Genomic DNA, 16,501 nt, shown 5'->3' on the forward strand with positions numbered 1-16,501 from the left:
CCTCAATTACTGCGTTAATGCGGCGTGGCATGGAGTCCATGAGTTTCTGGCACTGCTCAGGTGTTATGAGAGCCCAGGTTGCTCTGATAGTGGCCTTCAACTCTTCTGCGTTTTTGGGTCTGGCATTCTGCATCTTCCTTTTCACAATACCCCACAGATTTTCTATGGGGCTAAGGTCAGGGGAGTTGGCGGGCCAATTTAGAACAGAAATACCATGGTCCGTAAACCAGGGACGGGTAGATTTTGCGCTGTGTGCAGGCGCCAAGTCCTGTTGGAACTTGAAATCTCCATCTCCATAGAGCAGGTCAGCAGCAGGAAGCATGAAGTGCTCTAAAACTTGCTGGTAGACGGCTGCGTTGACCCTGGATCTCAGGAAACAGAGTGGACTGACACCAGCAGATGACATGGCACCCTAAACCATCACTGATGGTGGAAACTTTACACTAGACTTGTCCCAGAGTCTGGAGGAAGACAGGAGAGGCACAGGATCCACGTTGCCTGAAGTCTAGTGTAAAGTTTCCACCATCAGTGATGGTTTGGGGTGCCATGTCATCTGCTGGTGTCGGTCCACTCTTTTTCCTGAGATCCAGGGTCAACGCAGCCGTCTACCAGCAAGTTTTAGAGCACTTCATGCTTCCTGCTGCTGACCTGCTCTATGGAGATGGAGATTTCAAGTTCCAACAGGACTTGGCGCCTGCACACAGCGCAAAATCTACCCGTGCCTGGTTTACGGACCATGGTATTTCTGTTCTAAATTGGCCCGCCAACTCCCCTGACCTTAGCCCCATAGAAAATCTGTGGGGTATTGTGAAAAGGAAGATGCAGAATGCCAGACCCAAAAACGCAGAAGAGTTGAAGGCCACTATCAGAGCAACCTGGGCTCTCATAACACCTGAGCAGTGCCAGAAACTCATGGACTCCATGCCACGCCGCATTAACGCAGTAATTGAGGCAAAAGGAGCTCCAACCAAGTATTGAGTATTGTACATGCTCATATTTTTCATTTTCATACTTTTCAGTTGGCCAACATTTCTAAAAATCCCTTTTTTGTATTAGCCTTAAGTAATATTCTAATTTTGTGACACACGGAATTTTGGATTTTCATTTGTTGCCACTTCAAATCATCAAAATTAAATGAAATAAACATTTGAATGCATCAGTCTGTGTGCAATGAATACATATAATGTACAAGTTACACCTTTTGAATGCAATTACTGAAATAAATCAAGTTTTTCAAAATATTCTAATTTACTGGCTTTTACCTGTATATCTGCAGCTTATAGTGCGGTGCAGCTAATATATGGAAAAATATTTTTTTCTTAAAAAATTTTGTAGGTACAGTTTATATCCCGGTGCGCTCTATAGTCTGGAAAAAATCACTATCACGTATGCCAAATGTATCCTGCTCCTGACGAAATGATGAACATTTTTAATCAGTAGATAGATCTTGTATGGATTGTATTCCTCTCAGTTGCCATTGATTAAATGTAGAGTTTGACAGTGAAGGAGTGAATGTATGATTGTTATTAAGTGGGGTGTGTACTGAAGATTGTTTCCAATTAAAGTGATTTCTTATCTGAGTCCAAACTGGATTTTTAAGAATAATTTGAAGAATAAGTAATGCTGAATTTAAAAGAGCTTTTAGTGAAGTGGGGGAACATTTCTGATTTTCCAGCCCTGCCCAGACAGCCCCCTGCCTATGACACCAAAAAGAAAGACAACGTATATTGCTAGACCAATAATATAAATGAAAACAAGGCAACCCCATACCTCCTGTTGTTTCTGGTCTGTGTAAAAAGTTTTTTTTAATTCTCTAAGAGTCTTTGTATTCCATATAAATTTAGATATTAAAGAATCAAATTTCTTTAAAAATGTTTTGGTAATAAGGATTGGAATGCACTAAAAAAGGATAAAAAAAACTTGCATAGAATATTCATTTTGATTATGTTGATTTTACCTGCTAATGAAATTGGAAAGTTATCCCACCTATCTAGGTCCTGTATTGTTTGATTATATAATTTTGAAAAGTTATGTTTAAAAGACTTTGGTATTCTTGGGTTATATTAATTCTTAAATACTTAAACATTTTCTAAAATTGCAAATGGGTAGGATGTGAAAAAGTTAATGCTCTGTCGTGCTCCTATATTTATCGGGATTAGTGTGCTCTTTGATGAATTGAGTTTGTATCCTGAGATAGCTCCAAAATCTGATATTATGGACATTATAATTGGCAATGATGTTAAAGGTTTGGAGATATACAGTAGAAATCATTCAAATATAGCAACACTTGGTGTTCAGTCTCTCCTCTTTTTATTCCTACATATTCCTTTGCTTTGCGTAGTGAAACCGCAATAGGTTCGATGGCTAATGCAAATAACAGTGGTGATGAGGGACAACCCTGTCTTGTAGAGCTAATATGGTTTGTACGGAGGCCTGAGGCTTAGCACATAATAATCTAATAAGGGTAAAAAATCCGGTACCGAATCCGAACCTCGACGGAGCCGAGAAAAGGTAGTCCCACTTGACCCATATCTCAGGGAATTTGCTGTTTGTATCCTGAGTGTATATATTATGACCTTTAGAAGAGCTGCGCAACATCCTGCGGAAGAAGCTGACAACTCTCCGCAGAGCAGAGTGGCACAGGAGGCGTGGAAGAGAGAGAGCTAGGAAGCGAGCAGTCTTCATTGCCAACCCCTTTCGGTTTGCTAAACAGCTGCTCGGGGACAAGCGCAGTGGCCGGCTCGAGTGCCCAAGAGAGGAAGTGAATCCTCCAGAATACCATGAGCGACCCACTGAGGGGACAAGATCTAGGACCCAACAGAGCGCTCATCAGCCCTGCGCTACCAACGGCAGAGTTCCAGTTGACAGAGCCCAGTTTGAAGGAGGTTGAAGAGGTCATCTAGGCAGCCCGCTCAGCATCTTCTCCGGGCCCCAGTGGTGTACCTTACCTCGTCTACAAGCGCTGTCCAGGGCTTCTCAAGCATCTGTGGAAGACCTTGAAGGTGATCTGGAGAAGGGGGAGAGTGGCCGACCAGTGGAGGTGTGCAGAGGGAGTTTGGATCCCCAAGGAGGAGGACTCGAAAAACATCAACCAGTTTCGGACTATATCACTTCTGAGTGTGGAAGGGAAGGTGTTCTTCAGCATCGTGTCCCGATAGACTGACCGAGTTTCTCCTCAAGAACAACTACATCGACACTTCAGTGCAGAAGGGGGGGATTCCTGGAGTTTCCGGCTGTCTGGAGCACAACGGTGTCGTCACACAGCTCATCAGAGGCCCATGAGAGCAGAGGGGAACTTGCTGTGTTGTGGTTGGACCTGACTAACGCCTATGGGTCCATCCCACACAAGCTAGTTGAGCTTGCGCTACACCGCCACCATGTTCCCAGCAAGATCAACGACTTTATCCTGGATTATTACAATAACTTCAGGCTCCGGGTCACTTCTGGGTCAATAACCTCTGACTCGCATCGCCTTGAGAAGGGAATAATAACAGGATGCACCATCTCCGTTGTCCTTTTTACACTGGCGATGAATATGGTGGTAATGTCTGCTGAGGTGGAATGCAGAGGGCCTCTATCCAGATCAGGTGTTCGACAGCCCCCCATTAGAGCCTATATGGATGACCTTACCATAACAACAACATCAGTACCAGGGAGCAGGTGGATCTTGCAGGGATTGGAGAGGCTCATTGGGTGGGCCAGGATGAGTTTCAAGCCCGCAACGTCAAGGTCCATGGTGCTGAAGAAGGGGAAGGTGGTCAACAAATTCCAATTCACAATCTCAGGAACGGTCATTCCATCCATCACGGAACAACCAGTCAAGAGCTTGGGAAAGCTCTTTGACTCCAGCCTGAAGGACTCTGCTGCTATCCAGAAGTCTACAGAAGAGCTTGGAGGGTGGCTCACCAAAGTAGACAAGTCTGGCCTACCTGGTAGATTCAAAGCCTGGATCTATCAGCACTCCATCCTTCCCAGAGTCCTGTGGCCTCTCCTTGTATATGCAGTCCCAGTAACAGTGGAATCCTTGAGAGGAAGATCAGCAGCTTTCTGCGGAAATGGCTGGGTCTCCCCCGCAGCCTCAACAGCGCTGCTCTGTACGGGACAAGTAACATCCTGCAGCTACCCTTCAGTGGGCTTACTGAAGAATTCAAGGTGGCACGCACAAGAGAAGCCCTACAGTACAGAGACTCCAGGGACTGCAAGGTGTCATCAGCCGGGATTGAAGTGAGGACAGGAAGGAAGTGGAGGTGGCTGAGTCACGCCTTAGGCAAAAGGCACTGGTTGGGACCATAGCACCAGGGAGAGCAGGCTTGGGCTACTTCCCAAAGACCCAAGTCGGCCAGGCCCGGGGCAAAGAAAGACGACATCTACTCCAGGAGGAGGTCCGAGCAGGCTTGGAGGAAGAGCGAGTGGGCAGGATAGTGGGACTCCGGCAACAGGGGGCATGGACAAGATGGGAGGGCACGTTGCAGCGCAAAGTCACCTGGTCAAACATCATGCAGGCAGACCTCCACCGCGTCCGGTTCCTCGTGGCAGCAGTCTATGATTCCCTCCCTAGCCCAGCAAACCTCCATGTTTGGGGGAAGAGCGAGACACCCTCCTGCTTCCTTTGCTCCGGAAGAGGCTCCTTGGAACATCTCCTCAGCAGTTGCCCAAAGTCTCTGGCTGATGGTCGCTATCGCTGGCGTCATGACCAGGTACTCAAAGCAGTTGCTGAGAGCATAGCCTCAGCCATCAGCACCAGCAAGCAACATCATGCGCCAAAGAAGGCAATCTCATTCATCAAAGCTGGAGAGAGACCTTGTGCACGTCCAAAGACAACAACAGGACTCCTTCACACAGCCGCTGATTGGCAGCTACACGTTGACCTGGGAAAACAACTGAGGTTCCCCCAGCACATTGTAAAAACATCTCTACGGCCAGACATGATCATCATTTCAGAGGCTTCAAAACACCTCATCATGCTGGAACTAACAGTGCCTTGGGAGGAGCGGATTGAGGAAGCCAACGAAAGGAAACCTGCCAAGTATCAGGAGCTGGTGGAGGACTGCAGGGACAGGGGCTGGAGGACTTTCTATGAGCCAATAGAAGTTGGCTGCCGTGGCTTTGCAGGACGCTCCCTCTGCAAAGTGCTTGGCCGATTGGGAGTCACAGGGGCGGCCAAAAGCGGGGCCATTCAATCCGCAAGTGAAGCGGCAGAGAAAGCCACGAGGTGGTTGTGGCTGAAAAGGGCAGATCCATGGGTTGCTACTGGGACACAAGCAGGGACTTGATCACCCCGGCTGGGTCACCTGGACGAGGGTGTATGATGTTGTGAGACCCGAAACACCCGACGAATCCAGGATACATCACTGATGATGTGTCCCAGTGCATCCAGGAGATGTATCTTTCAAGTGAAGTAGCCTCCTGACATTGAAAAACAATAGTCTATCTTTTATGAATCCAGTTTGATCCTCAAAAATTATTGTTGTAACGATACCTTCCAAACGTGTAGCTAAAATTTTGGCAAGAATCTTATCAAGATCCAGAAAGCACACTGGCCTGTATAAACCTGGTGTAGCAGATCTTTCTCTTTCTTATAAATTAAGGAGATGCTGGCGTGATAAAAAGTCTGTGGTAGACAGCCTTTAATCAATGCTTCATTACTTCTAACAATATAGGTCATAAGTTGTTTTTTTAAATGCTTTATAGAATTATGTGGTGTAGCCATCTGGGCCTGGCGCCTTGGAGCTTAGCATGCTTTGTATTGCTTATTGCATTTCGTCTTTTTTAATGGGATTTTTTAACTGTTCATTCTCAGAGCTTATTTTTGGGATGTTCAATTTATCAAATAAGTTAGCATTTAGCATTGGGTCTGCTTTAGATTCTGAGGAGTATAATTTAATATAAAAACTTCTACAAGTATTATTAATCCCCACTGTATCTATCGTAGTTTGTCCTGACTGTTCTTTTTTGTGTATTTAATCTTGTTGCCGGGGCCTGTTCCCTTATGTGATGTGCTAATATTTTTCCAGCTTTTTCCCCGTATTCATAATGTTTGGGTAAGATGTTTTGTTGTTTCTGTAGTATGCAGTAAGTTGACTTCTGTTTGAAGATATCATTTTCGTTCATGCAAGTCTGGTGAAGGGGAGATTGAGGTTTTTTTAAAAAATCTAAATCTGCTATTTCCTTTATAAATTCATTTTCTTTGTCTCTACATTGTTTATTAATCAAGCTGCTCCATTAAATGATCTGTCCTCTCATGTATGCTTTTAAAACATCCCATAGTGTAGATCTTGATATTTCTGCTGTATCATTGGTTGATAAATAAAAATCAATTGAATCCAAAGAGGTTCAATAGGTCTTCAAAAAATTATGAAATTGTTATTCTTATAGCCATACGGATAACAAAATTATATGGATCAATTTGTTTTTTAATTTTCTCTACTGATTTCTAGCAACTATCAAACCGCCATGTTCTAGATCAGGGGTGGCCAAGCAGTCAGAGACTAAAGAGCCACATCCTACACATGGTCACACATGAACATCACCCCATCCCTTCCTCTCGCACGCACGCACGCACGCACGCACGCACGCACGCACGCACGCACGCACGCACGCACGCACGCACGCACGCACGCACGCACGCACGCACACTTTTTCTGTTACTATGCATGTTGCTTAGTGGGACTTATGTCATTCCTTGTGACGCTGAAGATTTGAAGCTTTGAAATGCGCTAATGACGCCTGACATATAAGGCAGAATGGCTTGCCATTACGTTCAACAAAAAAATATAAACTCTCCCACGCTGTTAAAAATGTCCTGTGTTCTTCTTCATATTTTCGTTTTGCTGTGCTTTGTTTCCCTGCCATTTTGAGAGCGAACTTGTCACAAATAGTTTACTACTGGGATCTCACGCACATGCACGTTAGACGTCACTCAAACCGGCTTCGGCTTCTTCTTCTTATGTTAGACTGACCATACGTCCTCTTTTCCTCGGACATGTCCTCTTTTGCTGGGCTGTCCGAGCGGGATTTCTTAAATGCCTTAAATGTCCAGCATTTTGAGTTAGAGTTGCGTGTATTTTCAATGTACGTCCAGGGTTAAGAACGGGTTAAAAACAAAACAAATTGTGGAGGCGAGCGCACGCAGCAGCATTCGTGAGTGAGGGGCAGAGCACTACAAAGCAGAAAACTGGTGTGCAGGGCGAGAGCTCGTCTGCTGTGTTTTGTTGAAATATAATTAACTTGTTTTGAGGCATTATTTGAGTTTACATTGCATACAAAATGTTATTTGGAATATTTCTACCTCTGCTCTTTTTCTAAAACTGTGAATGTTACAGAATATAAGTGTGACTTATTTTTGTTATACTGTCAAGCAGTGTTGGCGTTACCGCACATTGTGTGTCTTTTTACGCATTGAAATCAGAAAGGATGCGGAAGTCCTAAAGCCCGCGTGTCACAGATTTTTTTTTTTTTTACCTACCGCCCGGTTTGTTTGTTTTTTTATTGTCTCGATTATCACTTTCAGTCAGTGTTTTCTTTTGTTTATATTTGCCGGGTCAAATTTCCGTCCCCGTTTATTGCGTTTTTATTGGTCATAAATTTTGATTCGCCGAAAGTTTTATCAATGACAAATACTGCCTCCGTTTACACTCAGACAAGTTTACCGCGAGGGGCTGTCAAAATAAAGACTTCATGGTAAACACTAAGGCACTAATAGAGTTGTTACACCTTTCCTGCTTCCGGCTCCCAGACCTTAGTCGAGGAGCGCAGGGGAGATGTTCCTCCAGGGCCTATGTACTTCAGGGATAACACCCTTCACTTTACCCGGCAGTGGGTCTTTACAGCTCCGGACTCGAGGGTGAATGATGAGGCCGGCGGTTTGTTGCAACTTTGTGACTTTATTGGTGTCTTGCACGCAGCCATCCACCAAGCTACTAGCACCTGCACGCACTCACTGTTACCGCTCCCTCACCTCTCTCGCCCACCCACTCTCACTGACGTCACGCACCTCACATGCTGTCATACCTTAAAGGGCCACACACACACATACGCTACTCGCATAACAGAGTTAAGAGCCGCAAGAAACCAGCCAAAGAGCCGCATGAGGCTCGCAAGCCGCGGGTTGGCCAGTTCTGTTCTAGATGCATGTTTATGTCCAAGAGCCAACTAGAGAGCTACAGGACTATGATCAGAGAGTACTATTGTTCCGTATTCACAGGGCACCCAGGGGGAGGAGGGATCCCCACATTTGCGGTCCCTTCCAAGGTTTCTCATTGTCCCATTGTTTGAGTTTTTTCCTGCCCTGTTGGGGATCGGCGCTGTACTTATTTTTGTGGTTTGTGCAGCCCTTTGAGGCATTTGTGATTAAAGGCGATATAAATAAACTTTGATTAATTGATAAAGGTTTCATTACCCAGCTAAATGAAATTATATCAATGAAAATGAGTGGGAAACATGGAAGCTTTTCAGGCTGCTGTGACCTGATTCCTGATAAACACCAGAAAATAGATGAAAGCAGACAATATAACCATTAATAACGAGGTAAGCTCTATAAGGTACTTTGAATGACTTATTCACATCCAAAAATTCACGTGTATATTAAAAAAAGCACCGACCTCTTGTAGAAGTGAAAGCGTTCTGTGTAGAGAATGAACTGCTTATCTCCATTCATGAAGAAGTGCCTTGCTCGATTCACCTCCGATTTACTGGAATACTCGCACACGCTCGCAAAGTTCATCTCCTGTTTCTTCATGTAGTTGCGCAGTCGAACGTAGTCGAAGTAAGAGGGGATGTAGACCAGCGTGTGCGACATAACTGAGTCTCTGTACTGAGGCAGCACTTTGTCAACAAAGTACTGAAACCTACAGGGAGGGGAAAAATGTTTCATATATTAGAATGTGTTCATCTAATTCACAAAACCCAGATAGAATAATAAATATTACAACTGGGGTGTCCCAATACTTTTTCACTTTCGATACGGATATTGGAGCCTTGAGTGTTTGTCGATACCAATATTAAACCAATATGACATCAGCAGGAAGGAAGTACTTTTAAGGTTTTGTATTGTGGAATGTTAAAAAAGGTTTGATCAAGTGGATTTACTCAGAACGATGGGAGGTTTGAAAAACACTAACCTTATGGCAGATTTATGCTTTTGAATTGGAGTGGTAATTCAGAATCGTGTTTAGAGAAAGTATGGCCAACTAAACGAAAGCCACCATTCTTGCTACCAAGGTCGTGTGCGGCTGTGCCAGGATGCATGCAATTGCTGTCATTTTGACGTTAGTTTTTCTGATGAAATAAACCAAAATAATATGTCTATATACAGTTCTAAACATACTCCAGCTGATAAACTTAGAATAAAACATGCTTTTTTGGTCAAATTACAATTTTGCGGCCGTATTTGGTGCACTCTGTTGCTGCATCTATGCAGTGTTTAGTGACCAGCAGGCTCTAAAACACGCACCCAACGGCCTAAGAAACGCAAAAAAATTACACGAAACGACCATAAACTCGGTTCGCAGCCGAGTGTGAAGCGACTGGGATGAGAATCATCACCTCCAAGTCCGAGTCCATGGTTCTCCCCCGGAAAAGGGTGGAGTGCCATCTCCGGGTTGGGGAGGAGACCCTGCCCCAAGTGGAGGAGTTCAAGTACCTCAGAGTCTTGTTCACGAATGAGGGAAGAGTGGATCGTGATATCGACAGACAGATCGGTGCGGCGTCTTCAGTAATGCGGACGCCGTATCGATCCGTTGTGGTGAAGAAGGATCTAAACTGGAAGGGAAAGCTCTCAATTTACCGGTCTATCTACGTTCCCATCCTCACCTGTGGTCATGAGCTTTGGGTTATGACCGAAAGGACAAAATCACGGGTACAAGTGGCCGAAATGAGCTTCCTCCGCCGGGTGGCGGGGCTCTCCCTTAGAGATAGGGTGAGAAGCTCTGCCACCTGGGGGGAGCTCAAAGTAAAGCAGCTTCTCCTCCACATCGAGAGGAGCCAGATGAGGTGGTTCAGGCATTTGGTCAGGATGCCACCCGAACGCCTACCTTGGGAGGTGTTTAGGGCACGTCCGACCGGTAGGAGGCCACGGGGAAGACCCAGGACACGTTGGGAAGACTATGTCTCCCAGCTGGCCTGGGAACGCCTCGAGATCCCCCGGGAAGCGCTGGACGAAGTGGCTGGGGAGAGGAAAGTCTGGGCTTCCCTGCTTAGGCTGCTTCCGCCGCGACCCGACCTCGGTTAAGCAGAAGAAGATGGATGGATGGACCCAAAAAAATTACTTATTGCCTTAATTTTACTAAAAGATTTCATTAGCTTTGGGCCAAGAATCAGGAAGAAATTGTGACTTTTGTGTGAAGTATGTCAACTGAGGTGTCTACCTCCAATGTGTTGTTTGTAATTACTGTACGTGCTATGCCTTTGCTTTAAGACTTAGACAAACTTTATTCATCCGCTCATCTATTATTACACCCAAAATTTGGTTTCTTTTACTCTTACAATGTCTACTCCGCGTTAATTTGAAAACATGAGTATTTATTGTACCACCAAATCAACTTGAAATATAGTTTTAAAAAAACCTGGATATAAATTGGTAAACAATAAACCACAACAAATTAAATAGCAATAACAATACATTTAAATAGCAATATTAAAAAAATAAAGTTTTTACAGTTTGTTTTTAATTCAGTTTTTTACCTTTTACACTTACTTTATCAGCATAATGTGTGCTTTTTGTGTCAAATAAAATTTTATAAAATATTTGTTAATTAAAAGCACAAATCCTCACATTTATTGGTGCTATACATCTTTAAACAATTTTGACCAATATTTTAGGTCGAAGCAGAATAATTGTGTAAATGTATCAATAAGTGCTGTAAGTACATTATGCTTGTGCAAGGTCCTTTTTTGAAACTTTTATTTTGTTGGCGCGGTCAAACCGAATGTGGCGCACCGCGCTATTATTATTATTGAAGAGTAAAGAGGCTGTAAAACAAAACAAAAAAAGAGTTGCAACCTCTGTTTGTAGATTAATGTAACATCGATGTTGTCGTTACAACACAAGCAGATGAGATGTGTTGTGGGTGTATGGATTATTCCTGCTAGTTTTAGCTTCGTAGTGTAGTCTCAACATTTTTGAGTTAAGGACAACCAGCAGTTAAGTGTGTCGGGGATAAATGAGCGCCATGTCACTCATTATTTTCCCAAATAAATGTCTATTCTCTTCACAATGACAACATTTCACTTACATTTATTTAAATTTCCCTGATATTTTTTAGCGTTTATCAGCGGATTCCGTCTTATTGGCCCATTATACGACTCTGTCCGCGGTTACGTGACTCCGGCAAGTTTAGTGATTATTGATTCGGCTTACTAGCGCTGTGTCAAATGAAAACAGCAACCATGGTAAGATCCCAAACTTCTCGGAGACATGCTCTTTTTCCCCCTCATTCCCTCATCTGTTTCACCGCCACAAGCTTCAGAATTTGCATGCATGTTGTGCGGCCCATTAATAGTTTTTTTTAATTATTATTATCAAATTTTCATAATCGTGAGAAGCCATAATCGAAATCCAAATTAAAATGTGAGTAATTTTCCAGCCCCAGGACTCGGGCAAAGATATTCGGGTAAATCTCTACCATATGTGGAGATATCCGCTGACGTCACACTTGGGAAAACCATCGCAAGCTGTGCAAATTGCAAACGACTCGTTTAGAGGAAGTATGAAGGAAGGCAAGATGGTTTTATAAATATCTCCGCCAAATTTCACATTTTCGCACTTATGCAGAGCCCACATACACAAAAACATGTACCCAAAGTTAAAAAAATAAAGATGGTTTTGCATCATAGCTTCCCTTTAAAAAGGCATTAATTGGCAATGGCTATCACAGACTTTTCCACAAAAAAAATCATCCGGTACTGAACGGTGGCCGATTGATTGGCACATCCCTAATTATTGTCAGAACTAGCCATCCATCCATCTTTTCCGCTTATTTAAAGTCGGGTCGCGGGGGCAGCAGCTTAAGCAGAAAAGCTCAGACTTCCCTCTCCCCAGCTACTTCGTCCAGCTCTTCCCGGGGGGATCCTGAGGTGTGTCCAGGCCAGCTGGGAAACAGTCTCTCCACCGTGTCCTGGGTCTTCCTCGTGATCGCCTAACAGTCGGACGTGGTCGGACATTCTGACCAGATTCCCAAACCACCTCATCTGGCTCCTCTCGATGAGGACGAGCAGCGGCTTTACTTTGACCTCGTCACGAATGACAGAGCTTCTCACCCTATCTCTAAGGGAGAGCCCGGCACCCAACGTAGGAAACTCATTACGGCCGCTTGTACCCGTGACTTTATCCTTTCGGTCAAACCCAAAGCTCATGACCATAGGTCAAGGTAGGGACGTAGATCGACCGATAAATTGAGAGCTTTGCCTTCTGACTCAGCTCCTTTTTCGAATCAATACAGGGTCCGGATCACTGCAGGCGCAGCACCGATCCGCCTGTTGATCACACGATCCACTCTTCCCTCACAAGTGATCAAGACCCCAAGGTACTTGAACTCTTCCACTTGGGGCAGGATATAAGACATATAAACCACCATACAAAAAACTTAATTGTGCCAATAATATTATTATTATCAGCTTTTTGTTTGCAAAAAAAGAATATTGCAACTAGTGAATTAGTGGTAAAACAACATTGAGCATCACGAATGACATTACCGTGCATCGTGGTTTATGAAGCTATCAGAGGAGAACATCTGGAAGACATGGGGCAGCTGGACCAGCACCTGGCAGATGGAACCTGTTTTGGGGATGTTCTTAACAGAAACCTGAGGAAGGAAAATCCAGAGCACATGTAATTGCATACACACGATTCAATGGAGAATATAGTAGGGATATAACGATATGGTGGAACCACCACCCCGGTCTGCCAACCCAGAGGCACCACCCCCGATGTCCACGCAATGTTGCAGTGTTGTGTCAACCAAGACAGCCCCACAGCAATAGGAGAGCCCACCAAAAGATTCCCCAGGCACTGCTCTCTCATAGGAAAATGTATAGGTGGGACTAAGGAGGTCTTTGAAGTATTACCTCCACAACATTCTGAGTCGAGGTCAGCAGCACACCATCCCCACCATACACACTGTTGACAGCACACTGCCTGCCCCTCCTGAGGCGGCAGATGGTGGTCCAGAATCGCTTTAAAGCCGTTCGAAAGTCGTGTCCCGTGGCTTCCCTGAATTCCCTCCATGTCTGAGTTTACTCCTCTGTGACCGCCAAATCCAAACGCCGCTTGGCCTGTCTGTACCTGTCTGCTGCTTATGGGGTCCCATGAGCCTAAAAGGACCCCAAAGGACTCCTTGTTCAGCTTGACGGCATCCCTCACCGCTGGTTCTGGAATTACTGCCATGACAGGCATCAACCACCTTGTGGCCACAGCTCTGATTGGCCGCCTCGACAATAGAGATATGGAATATGGTCCACTTGAAACCTAATGTCCAGCCCCTCCCTCGTGACATGTTCAAAGTTCTTCTGGAGGTCGGAATTGAAACTTTCTCTGATGGGAGACTCTGCTAGACGTTCCCAGCAGACCCTCCCTTTGCATTTGGGTCTGCCAGGTCTGACCGGCATCTTTCCTCACCATCGGAGCCAACTCACCACCGGGTGGTGATCGGTAGAAAGCTACGCCCCTCTATTCACCAGAGTTCCCAAAACATGAGACCACAAATTACATGAAAACCACAAAATCGATCATCGAATTGCTGCCTAGGGTGTCCTGGTGCCAAGTGCAAATATGGACACCTTTATGCTTGAACATGGTGTTTGTTATAGACAATCTGTGGTGAGCACAAAAGTCCAAAAAAAACCAACCCACCACTCGGGTTTAGGCCTGGGAGGCTGTTCCTCCCAATTACGCCTCTCCAGGTTTCACTGTTAACTTTTGAAGTCACCGAGCAGAACAATGGAATTAGCAGCCCCTCTCGAGAGTTGTTTCAGAGCTGTCCGTCGAAGTGAGTTTGACTAGATCCAGCCGGAACTTCTCCACTTCGCGCACCAGCTCATGCTCCTTCCCTCGAAGCGAGGTCCCAAGATCTAGCTTCTGGAGCCGAAGATTGGACCACCAAAAGGACCTGCCTTCGGCTGCCACCCAACTCACACTGCACATGACCTCTATACCCACTCCTATGAGTGGTGAGCCCATTGGACAGGGGACCCACGTTGCCTCGTCTGGCTGTACCAAGCCGTGCCCCATGGGGACAGGCCCGGCCACTGGGCGCTCACTATCGAGCCCCACCTCCGGAACTGGCTCCAGAAGGGGGCCCCGGTGACCCACGTCGGGGCGAGGGAAATCTACTCTGTTTTTTATAGAGGTGTTTGAGCTGCTCTTTGTGATAATATTGTACTGTTAGATTTTGATACCGTTACTTCCCTAGAATATACAGTATGTGATATACTTCACATTTTACTGAGAAGGACTAGGACCACGCTGTTACACCCAAAACTTACTTGCAAAGCGTACAATAAAACATCACAAATATTATTGTTAATTTTCTTTTGAAAGAAACTCTATAAAAGTTTTAAGAATAGAGTAACAAGTACCTGTCCGCGGTAGTTGGCGCACTGTTTGCTGAGGATGTTGCTGATCTGTGGGTCCTGGATGGAACTGAATACAAGCGTTTGTCGGTAACGTTGGGCCCAGTTGTTAAGGTTCCACATTCGAACCCTTGAAAAGTCCACTCCATGAGACTCCAGTGGCTGCAGGTTCATGTGCTTCATCACATGCTGGTGAGGCAGAACAAACCATTATTGATTGTAAACGCTTTGATAAATGAAAATATGGCTTCTTTACACAGTATATTATATGCATCTTCCATTGGGTTTAATTTTTTTAATTACCGGAAGTTATAAATCTTATTTCAATATCTGCTAAAGTGATAAAATTTCCATAATTAGATACAGAGTATAAGTTTGACATATTAAAAATACATTTTACACTCGTAAGGAAGCAACCATTATTTACAATACATACCCCCCGCGACCCCAAAAAGGGACAAGCGGTAGAAAATGGATGGATGGATATTACATAAATCAGAAAAAGATAGAATATGTTAATTTTTGCAAGACAATACCACAGTAATCAGGGAACTGCATATATTTATTTATTTATATGTATTTTTCTTCTTCTTATGACCTCCCCCGGAGGTTATGCAATCAGAGGGGTTTGTCTGTTTGTCAGTTAGCAACATAACTCGAGTATGAAACTTTCAAGAAATGTTAAAAATGGGGAAAGGAAAAAGTGACTAAATTTTGGGCTGGATCCAGATCATCTCTACTACGCTACCTTACGTTTACACTACAAGACTCTACTTCTATGCGTGTAAGCAAGCGGCTCCCGCCTCCACCCACAGAGACAAAGAGTGGATGATTGACAAGAGACTTCACTCAGTTCTGTCATTCCAAAATAGATAGCTCAAAAAACATAGGCACATTTTCATTAAACTTTCAAAAAATGTTAGAAATAGGATAAGGAACAAGTGCTTCAATTTGGGGTTGATCCGGACTTTTTTTTTTTTTACTATTGCTAATAAAAAAACAGTTACATTATTAAATATGATTGCTTTCAACAAATCATTTTATTTGGGCTTTTAAAGATTTGTTTGAATGTTTTATTGCCAAGATCGGTTGATTATACAATGTACATCTTCAATTACCGGTAATTCTAAACAAGAATTGGGTATACAATTGGATTTTCTCTCATTTAAGCATGGTCAAAATTATACATATTATAGGCTCAATTTCAGGCTGTCAAATTTAACAAGGTATCATATGTGATTATTAACATAAAAATGTTGCAGTAATCATGTATCAACATATTAATTACCCAATTAAATGTTCTTCATATTTCATAAATATTGCTTCAAAATACACCCCAATGAGACTTTAGATAAAACTGTTATGAAGTTTTGAGCAAATTAATTACCTATATTTACGTAGACATAAAAAAAGTTTGTGAATAACATTATGACAACAAAACTGCCTTGTCAAAATATTGGGGTATTTTTTTTTAACTAAATTATGCAAGCAACTATTTTACTGTGATTAATCATGATTAATCATAATTCAAACATGTAATACATTTTTTCATTTTTTAAACATATCATTTGACAGCACTAGTTCAAGAAGATACATTTCATGCAGATCCTCACTGTTCACAGGTGTTATGATCAAAGACCTCCAGCGAAGGGCGAAAAACCGTTAACGAATGCACCCATAAAAGCCTGAAAAAAATATTATTTTAAATAAATAAACACTATAAAACGTCTCTCACCGCTATTAAATTTAAAAAAAAAATTGAGTTTCACACATTGCATATAGCATTTAGTAATTTACGGGAAAATATGAAGTTATACAACGTCTCCTCTTGTCAAAGCATCCAACTTGCTTAAAATGTTGAGTGAATTGATGAAAGACAGCGCCCCCTGCTGGATTCATAGCTGTAGCACTCTTTTTCCTCTGCAGATATCGCCAT

General features: G+C 43.6%; 1 protein-coding gene across 2 annotated transcripts in view; it reads right to left on the reverse strand.

Moving 5' to 3' along the window:
• utp25 (UTP25 small subunit processor component) overlaps window positions 1-16,501 on the reverse strand; it is a 32,017-nt gene that overhangs the window by 4,661 nt on the left and 10,855 nt on the right. For both annotated transcript variants that reach the window (XM_062041695.1, XM_062041696.1), the window contains 3 exons: window positions 14,572-14,754; window positions 12,691-12,800; window positions 8,601-8,846 (listed from right to left, as the gene is read on the reverse strand). In XM_062041695.1, the coding sequence (XP_061897679.1) occupies window positions 8,601-8,846; window positions 12,691-12,800; window positions 14,572-14,754 (539 nt within the window). The remainder of the gene's footprint in view (window positions 1-8,600; window positions 8,847-12,690; window positions 12,801-14,571; window positions 14,755-16,501) is intronic.

Source organism: Entelurus aequoreus, linkage group LG03, assembly GCF_033978785.1.
Source record: "Entelurus aequoreus isolate RoL-2023_Sb linkage group LG03, RoL_Eaeq_v1.1, whole genome shotgun sequence".
NCBI classification, from domain to species: Eukaryota; Metazoa; Chordata; class Actinopteri; order Syngnathiformes; family Syngnathidae; genus Entelurus; species Entelurus aequoreus.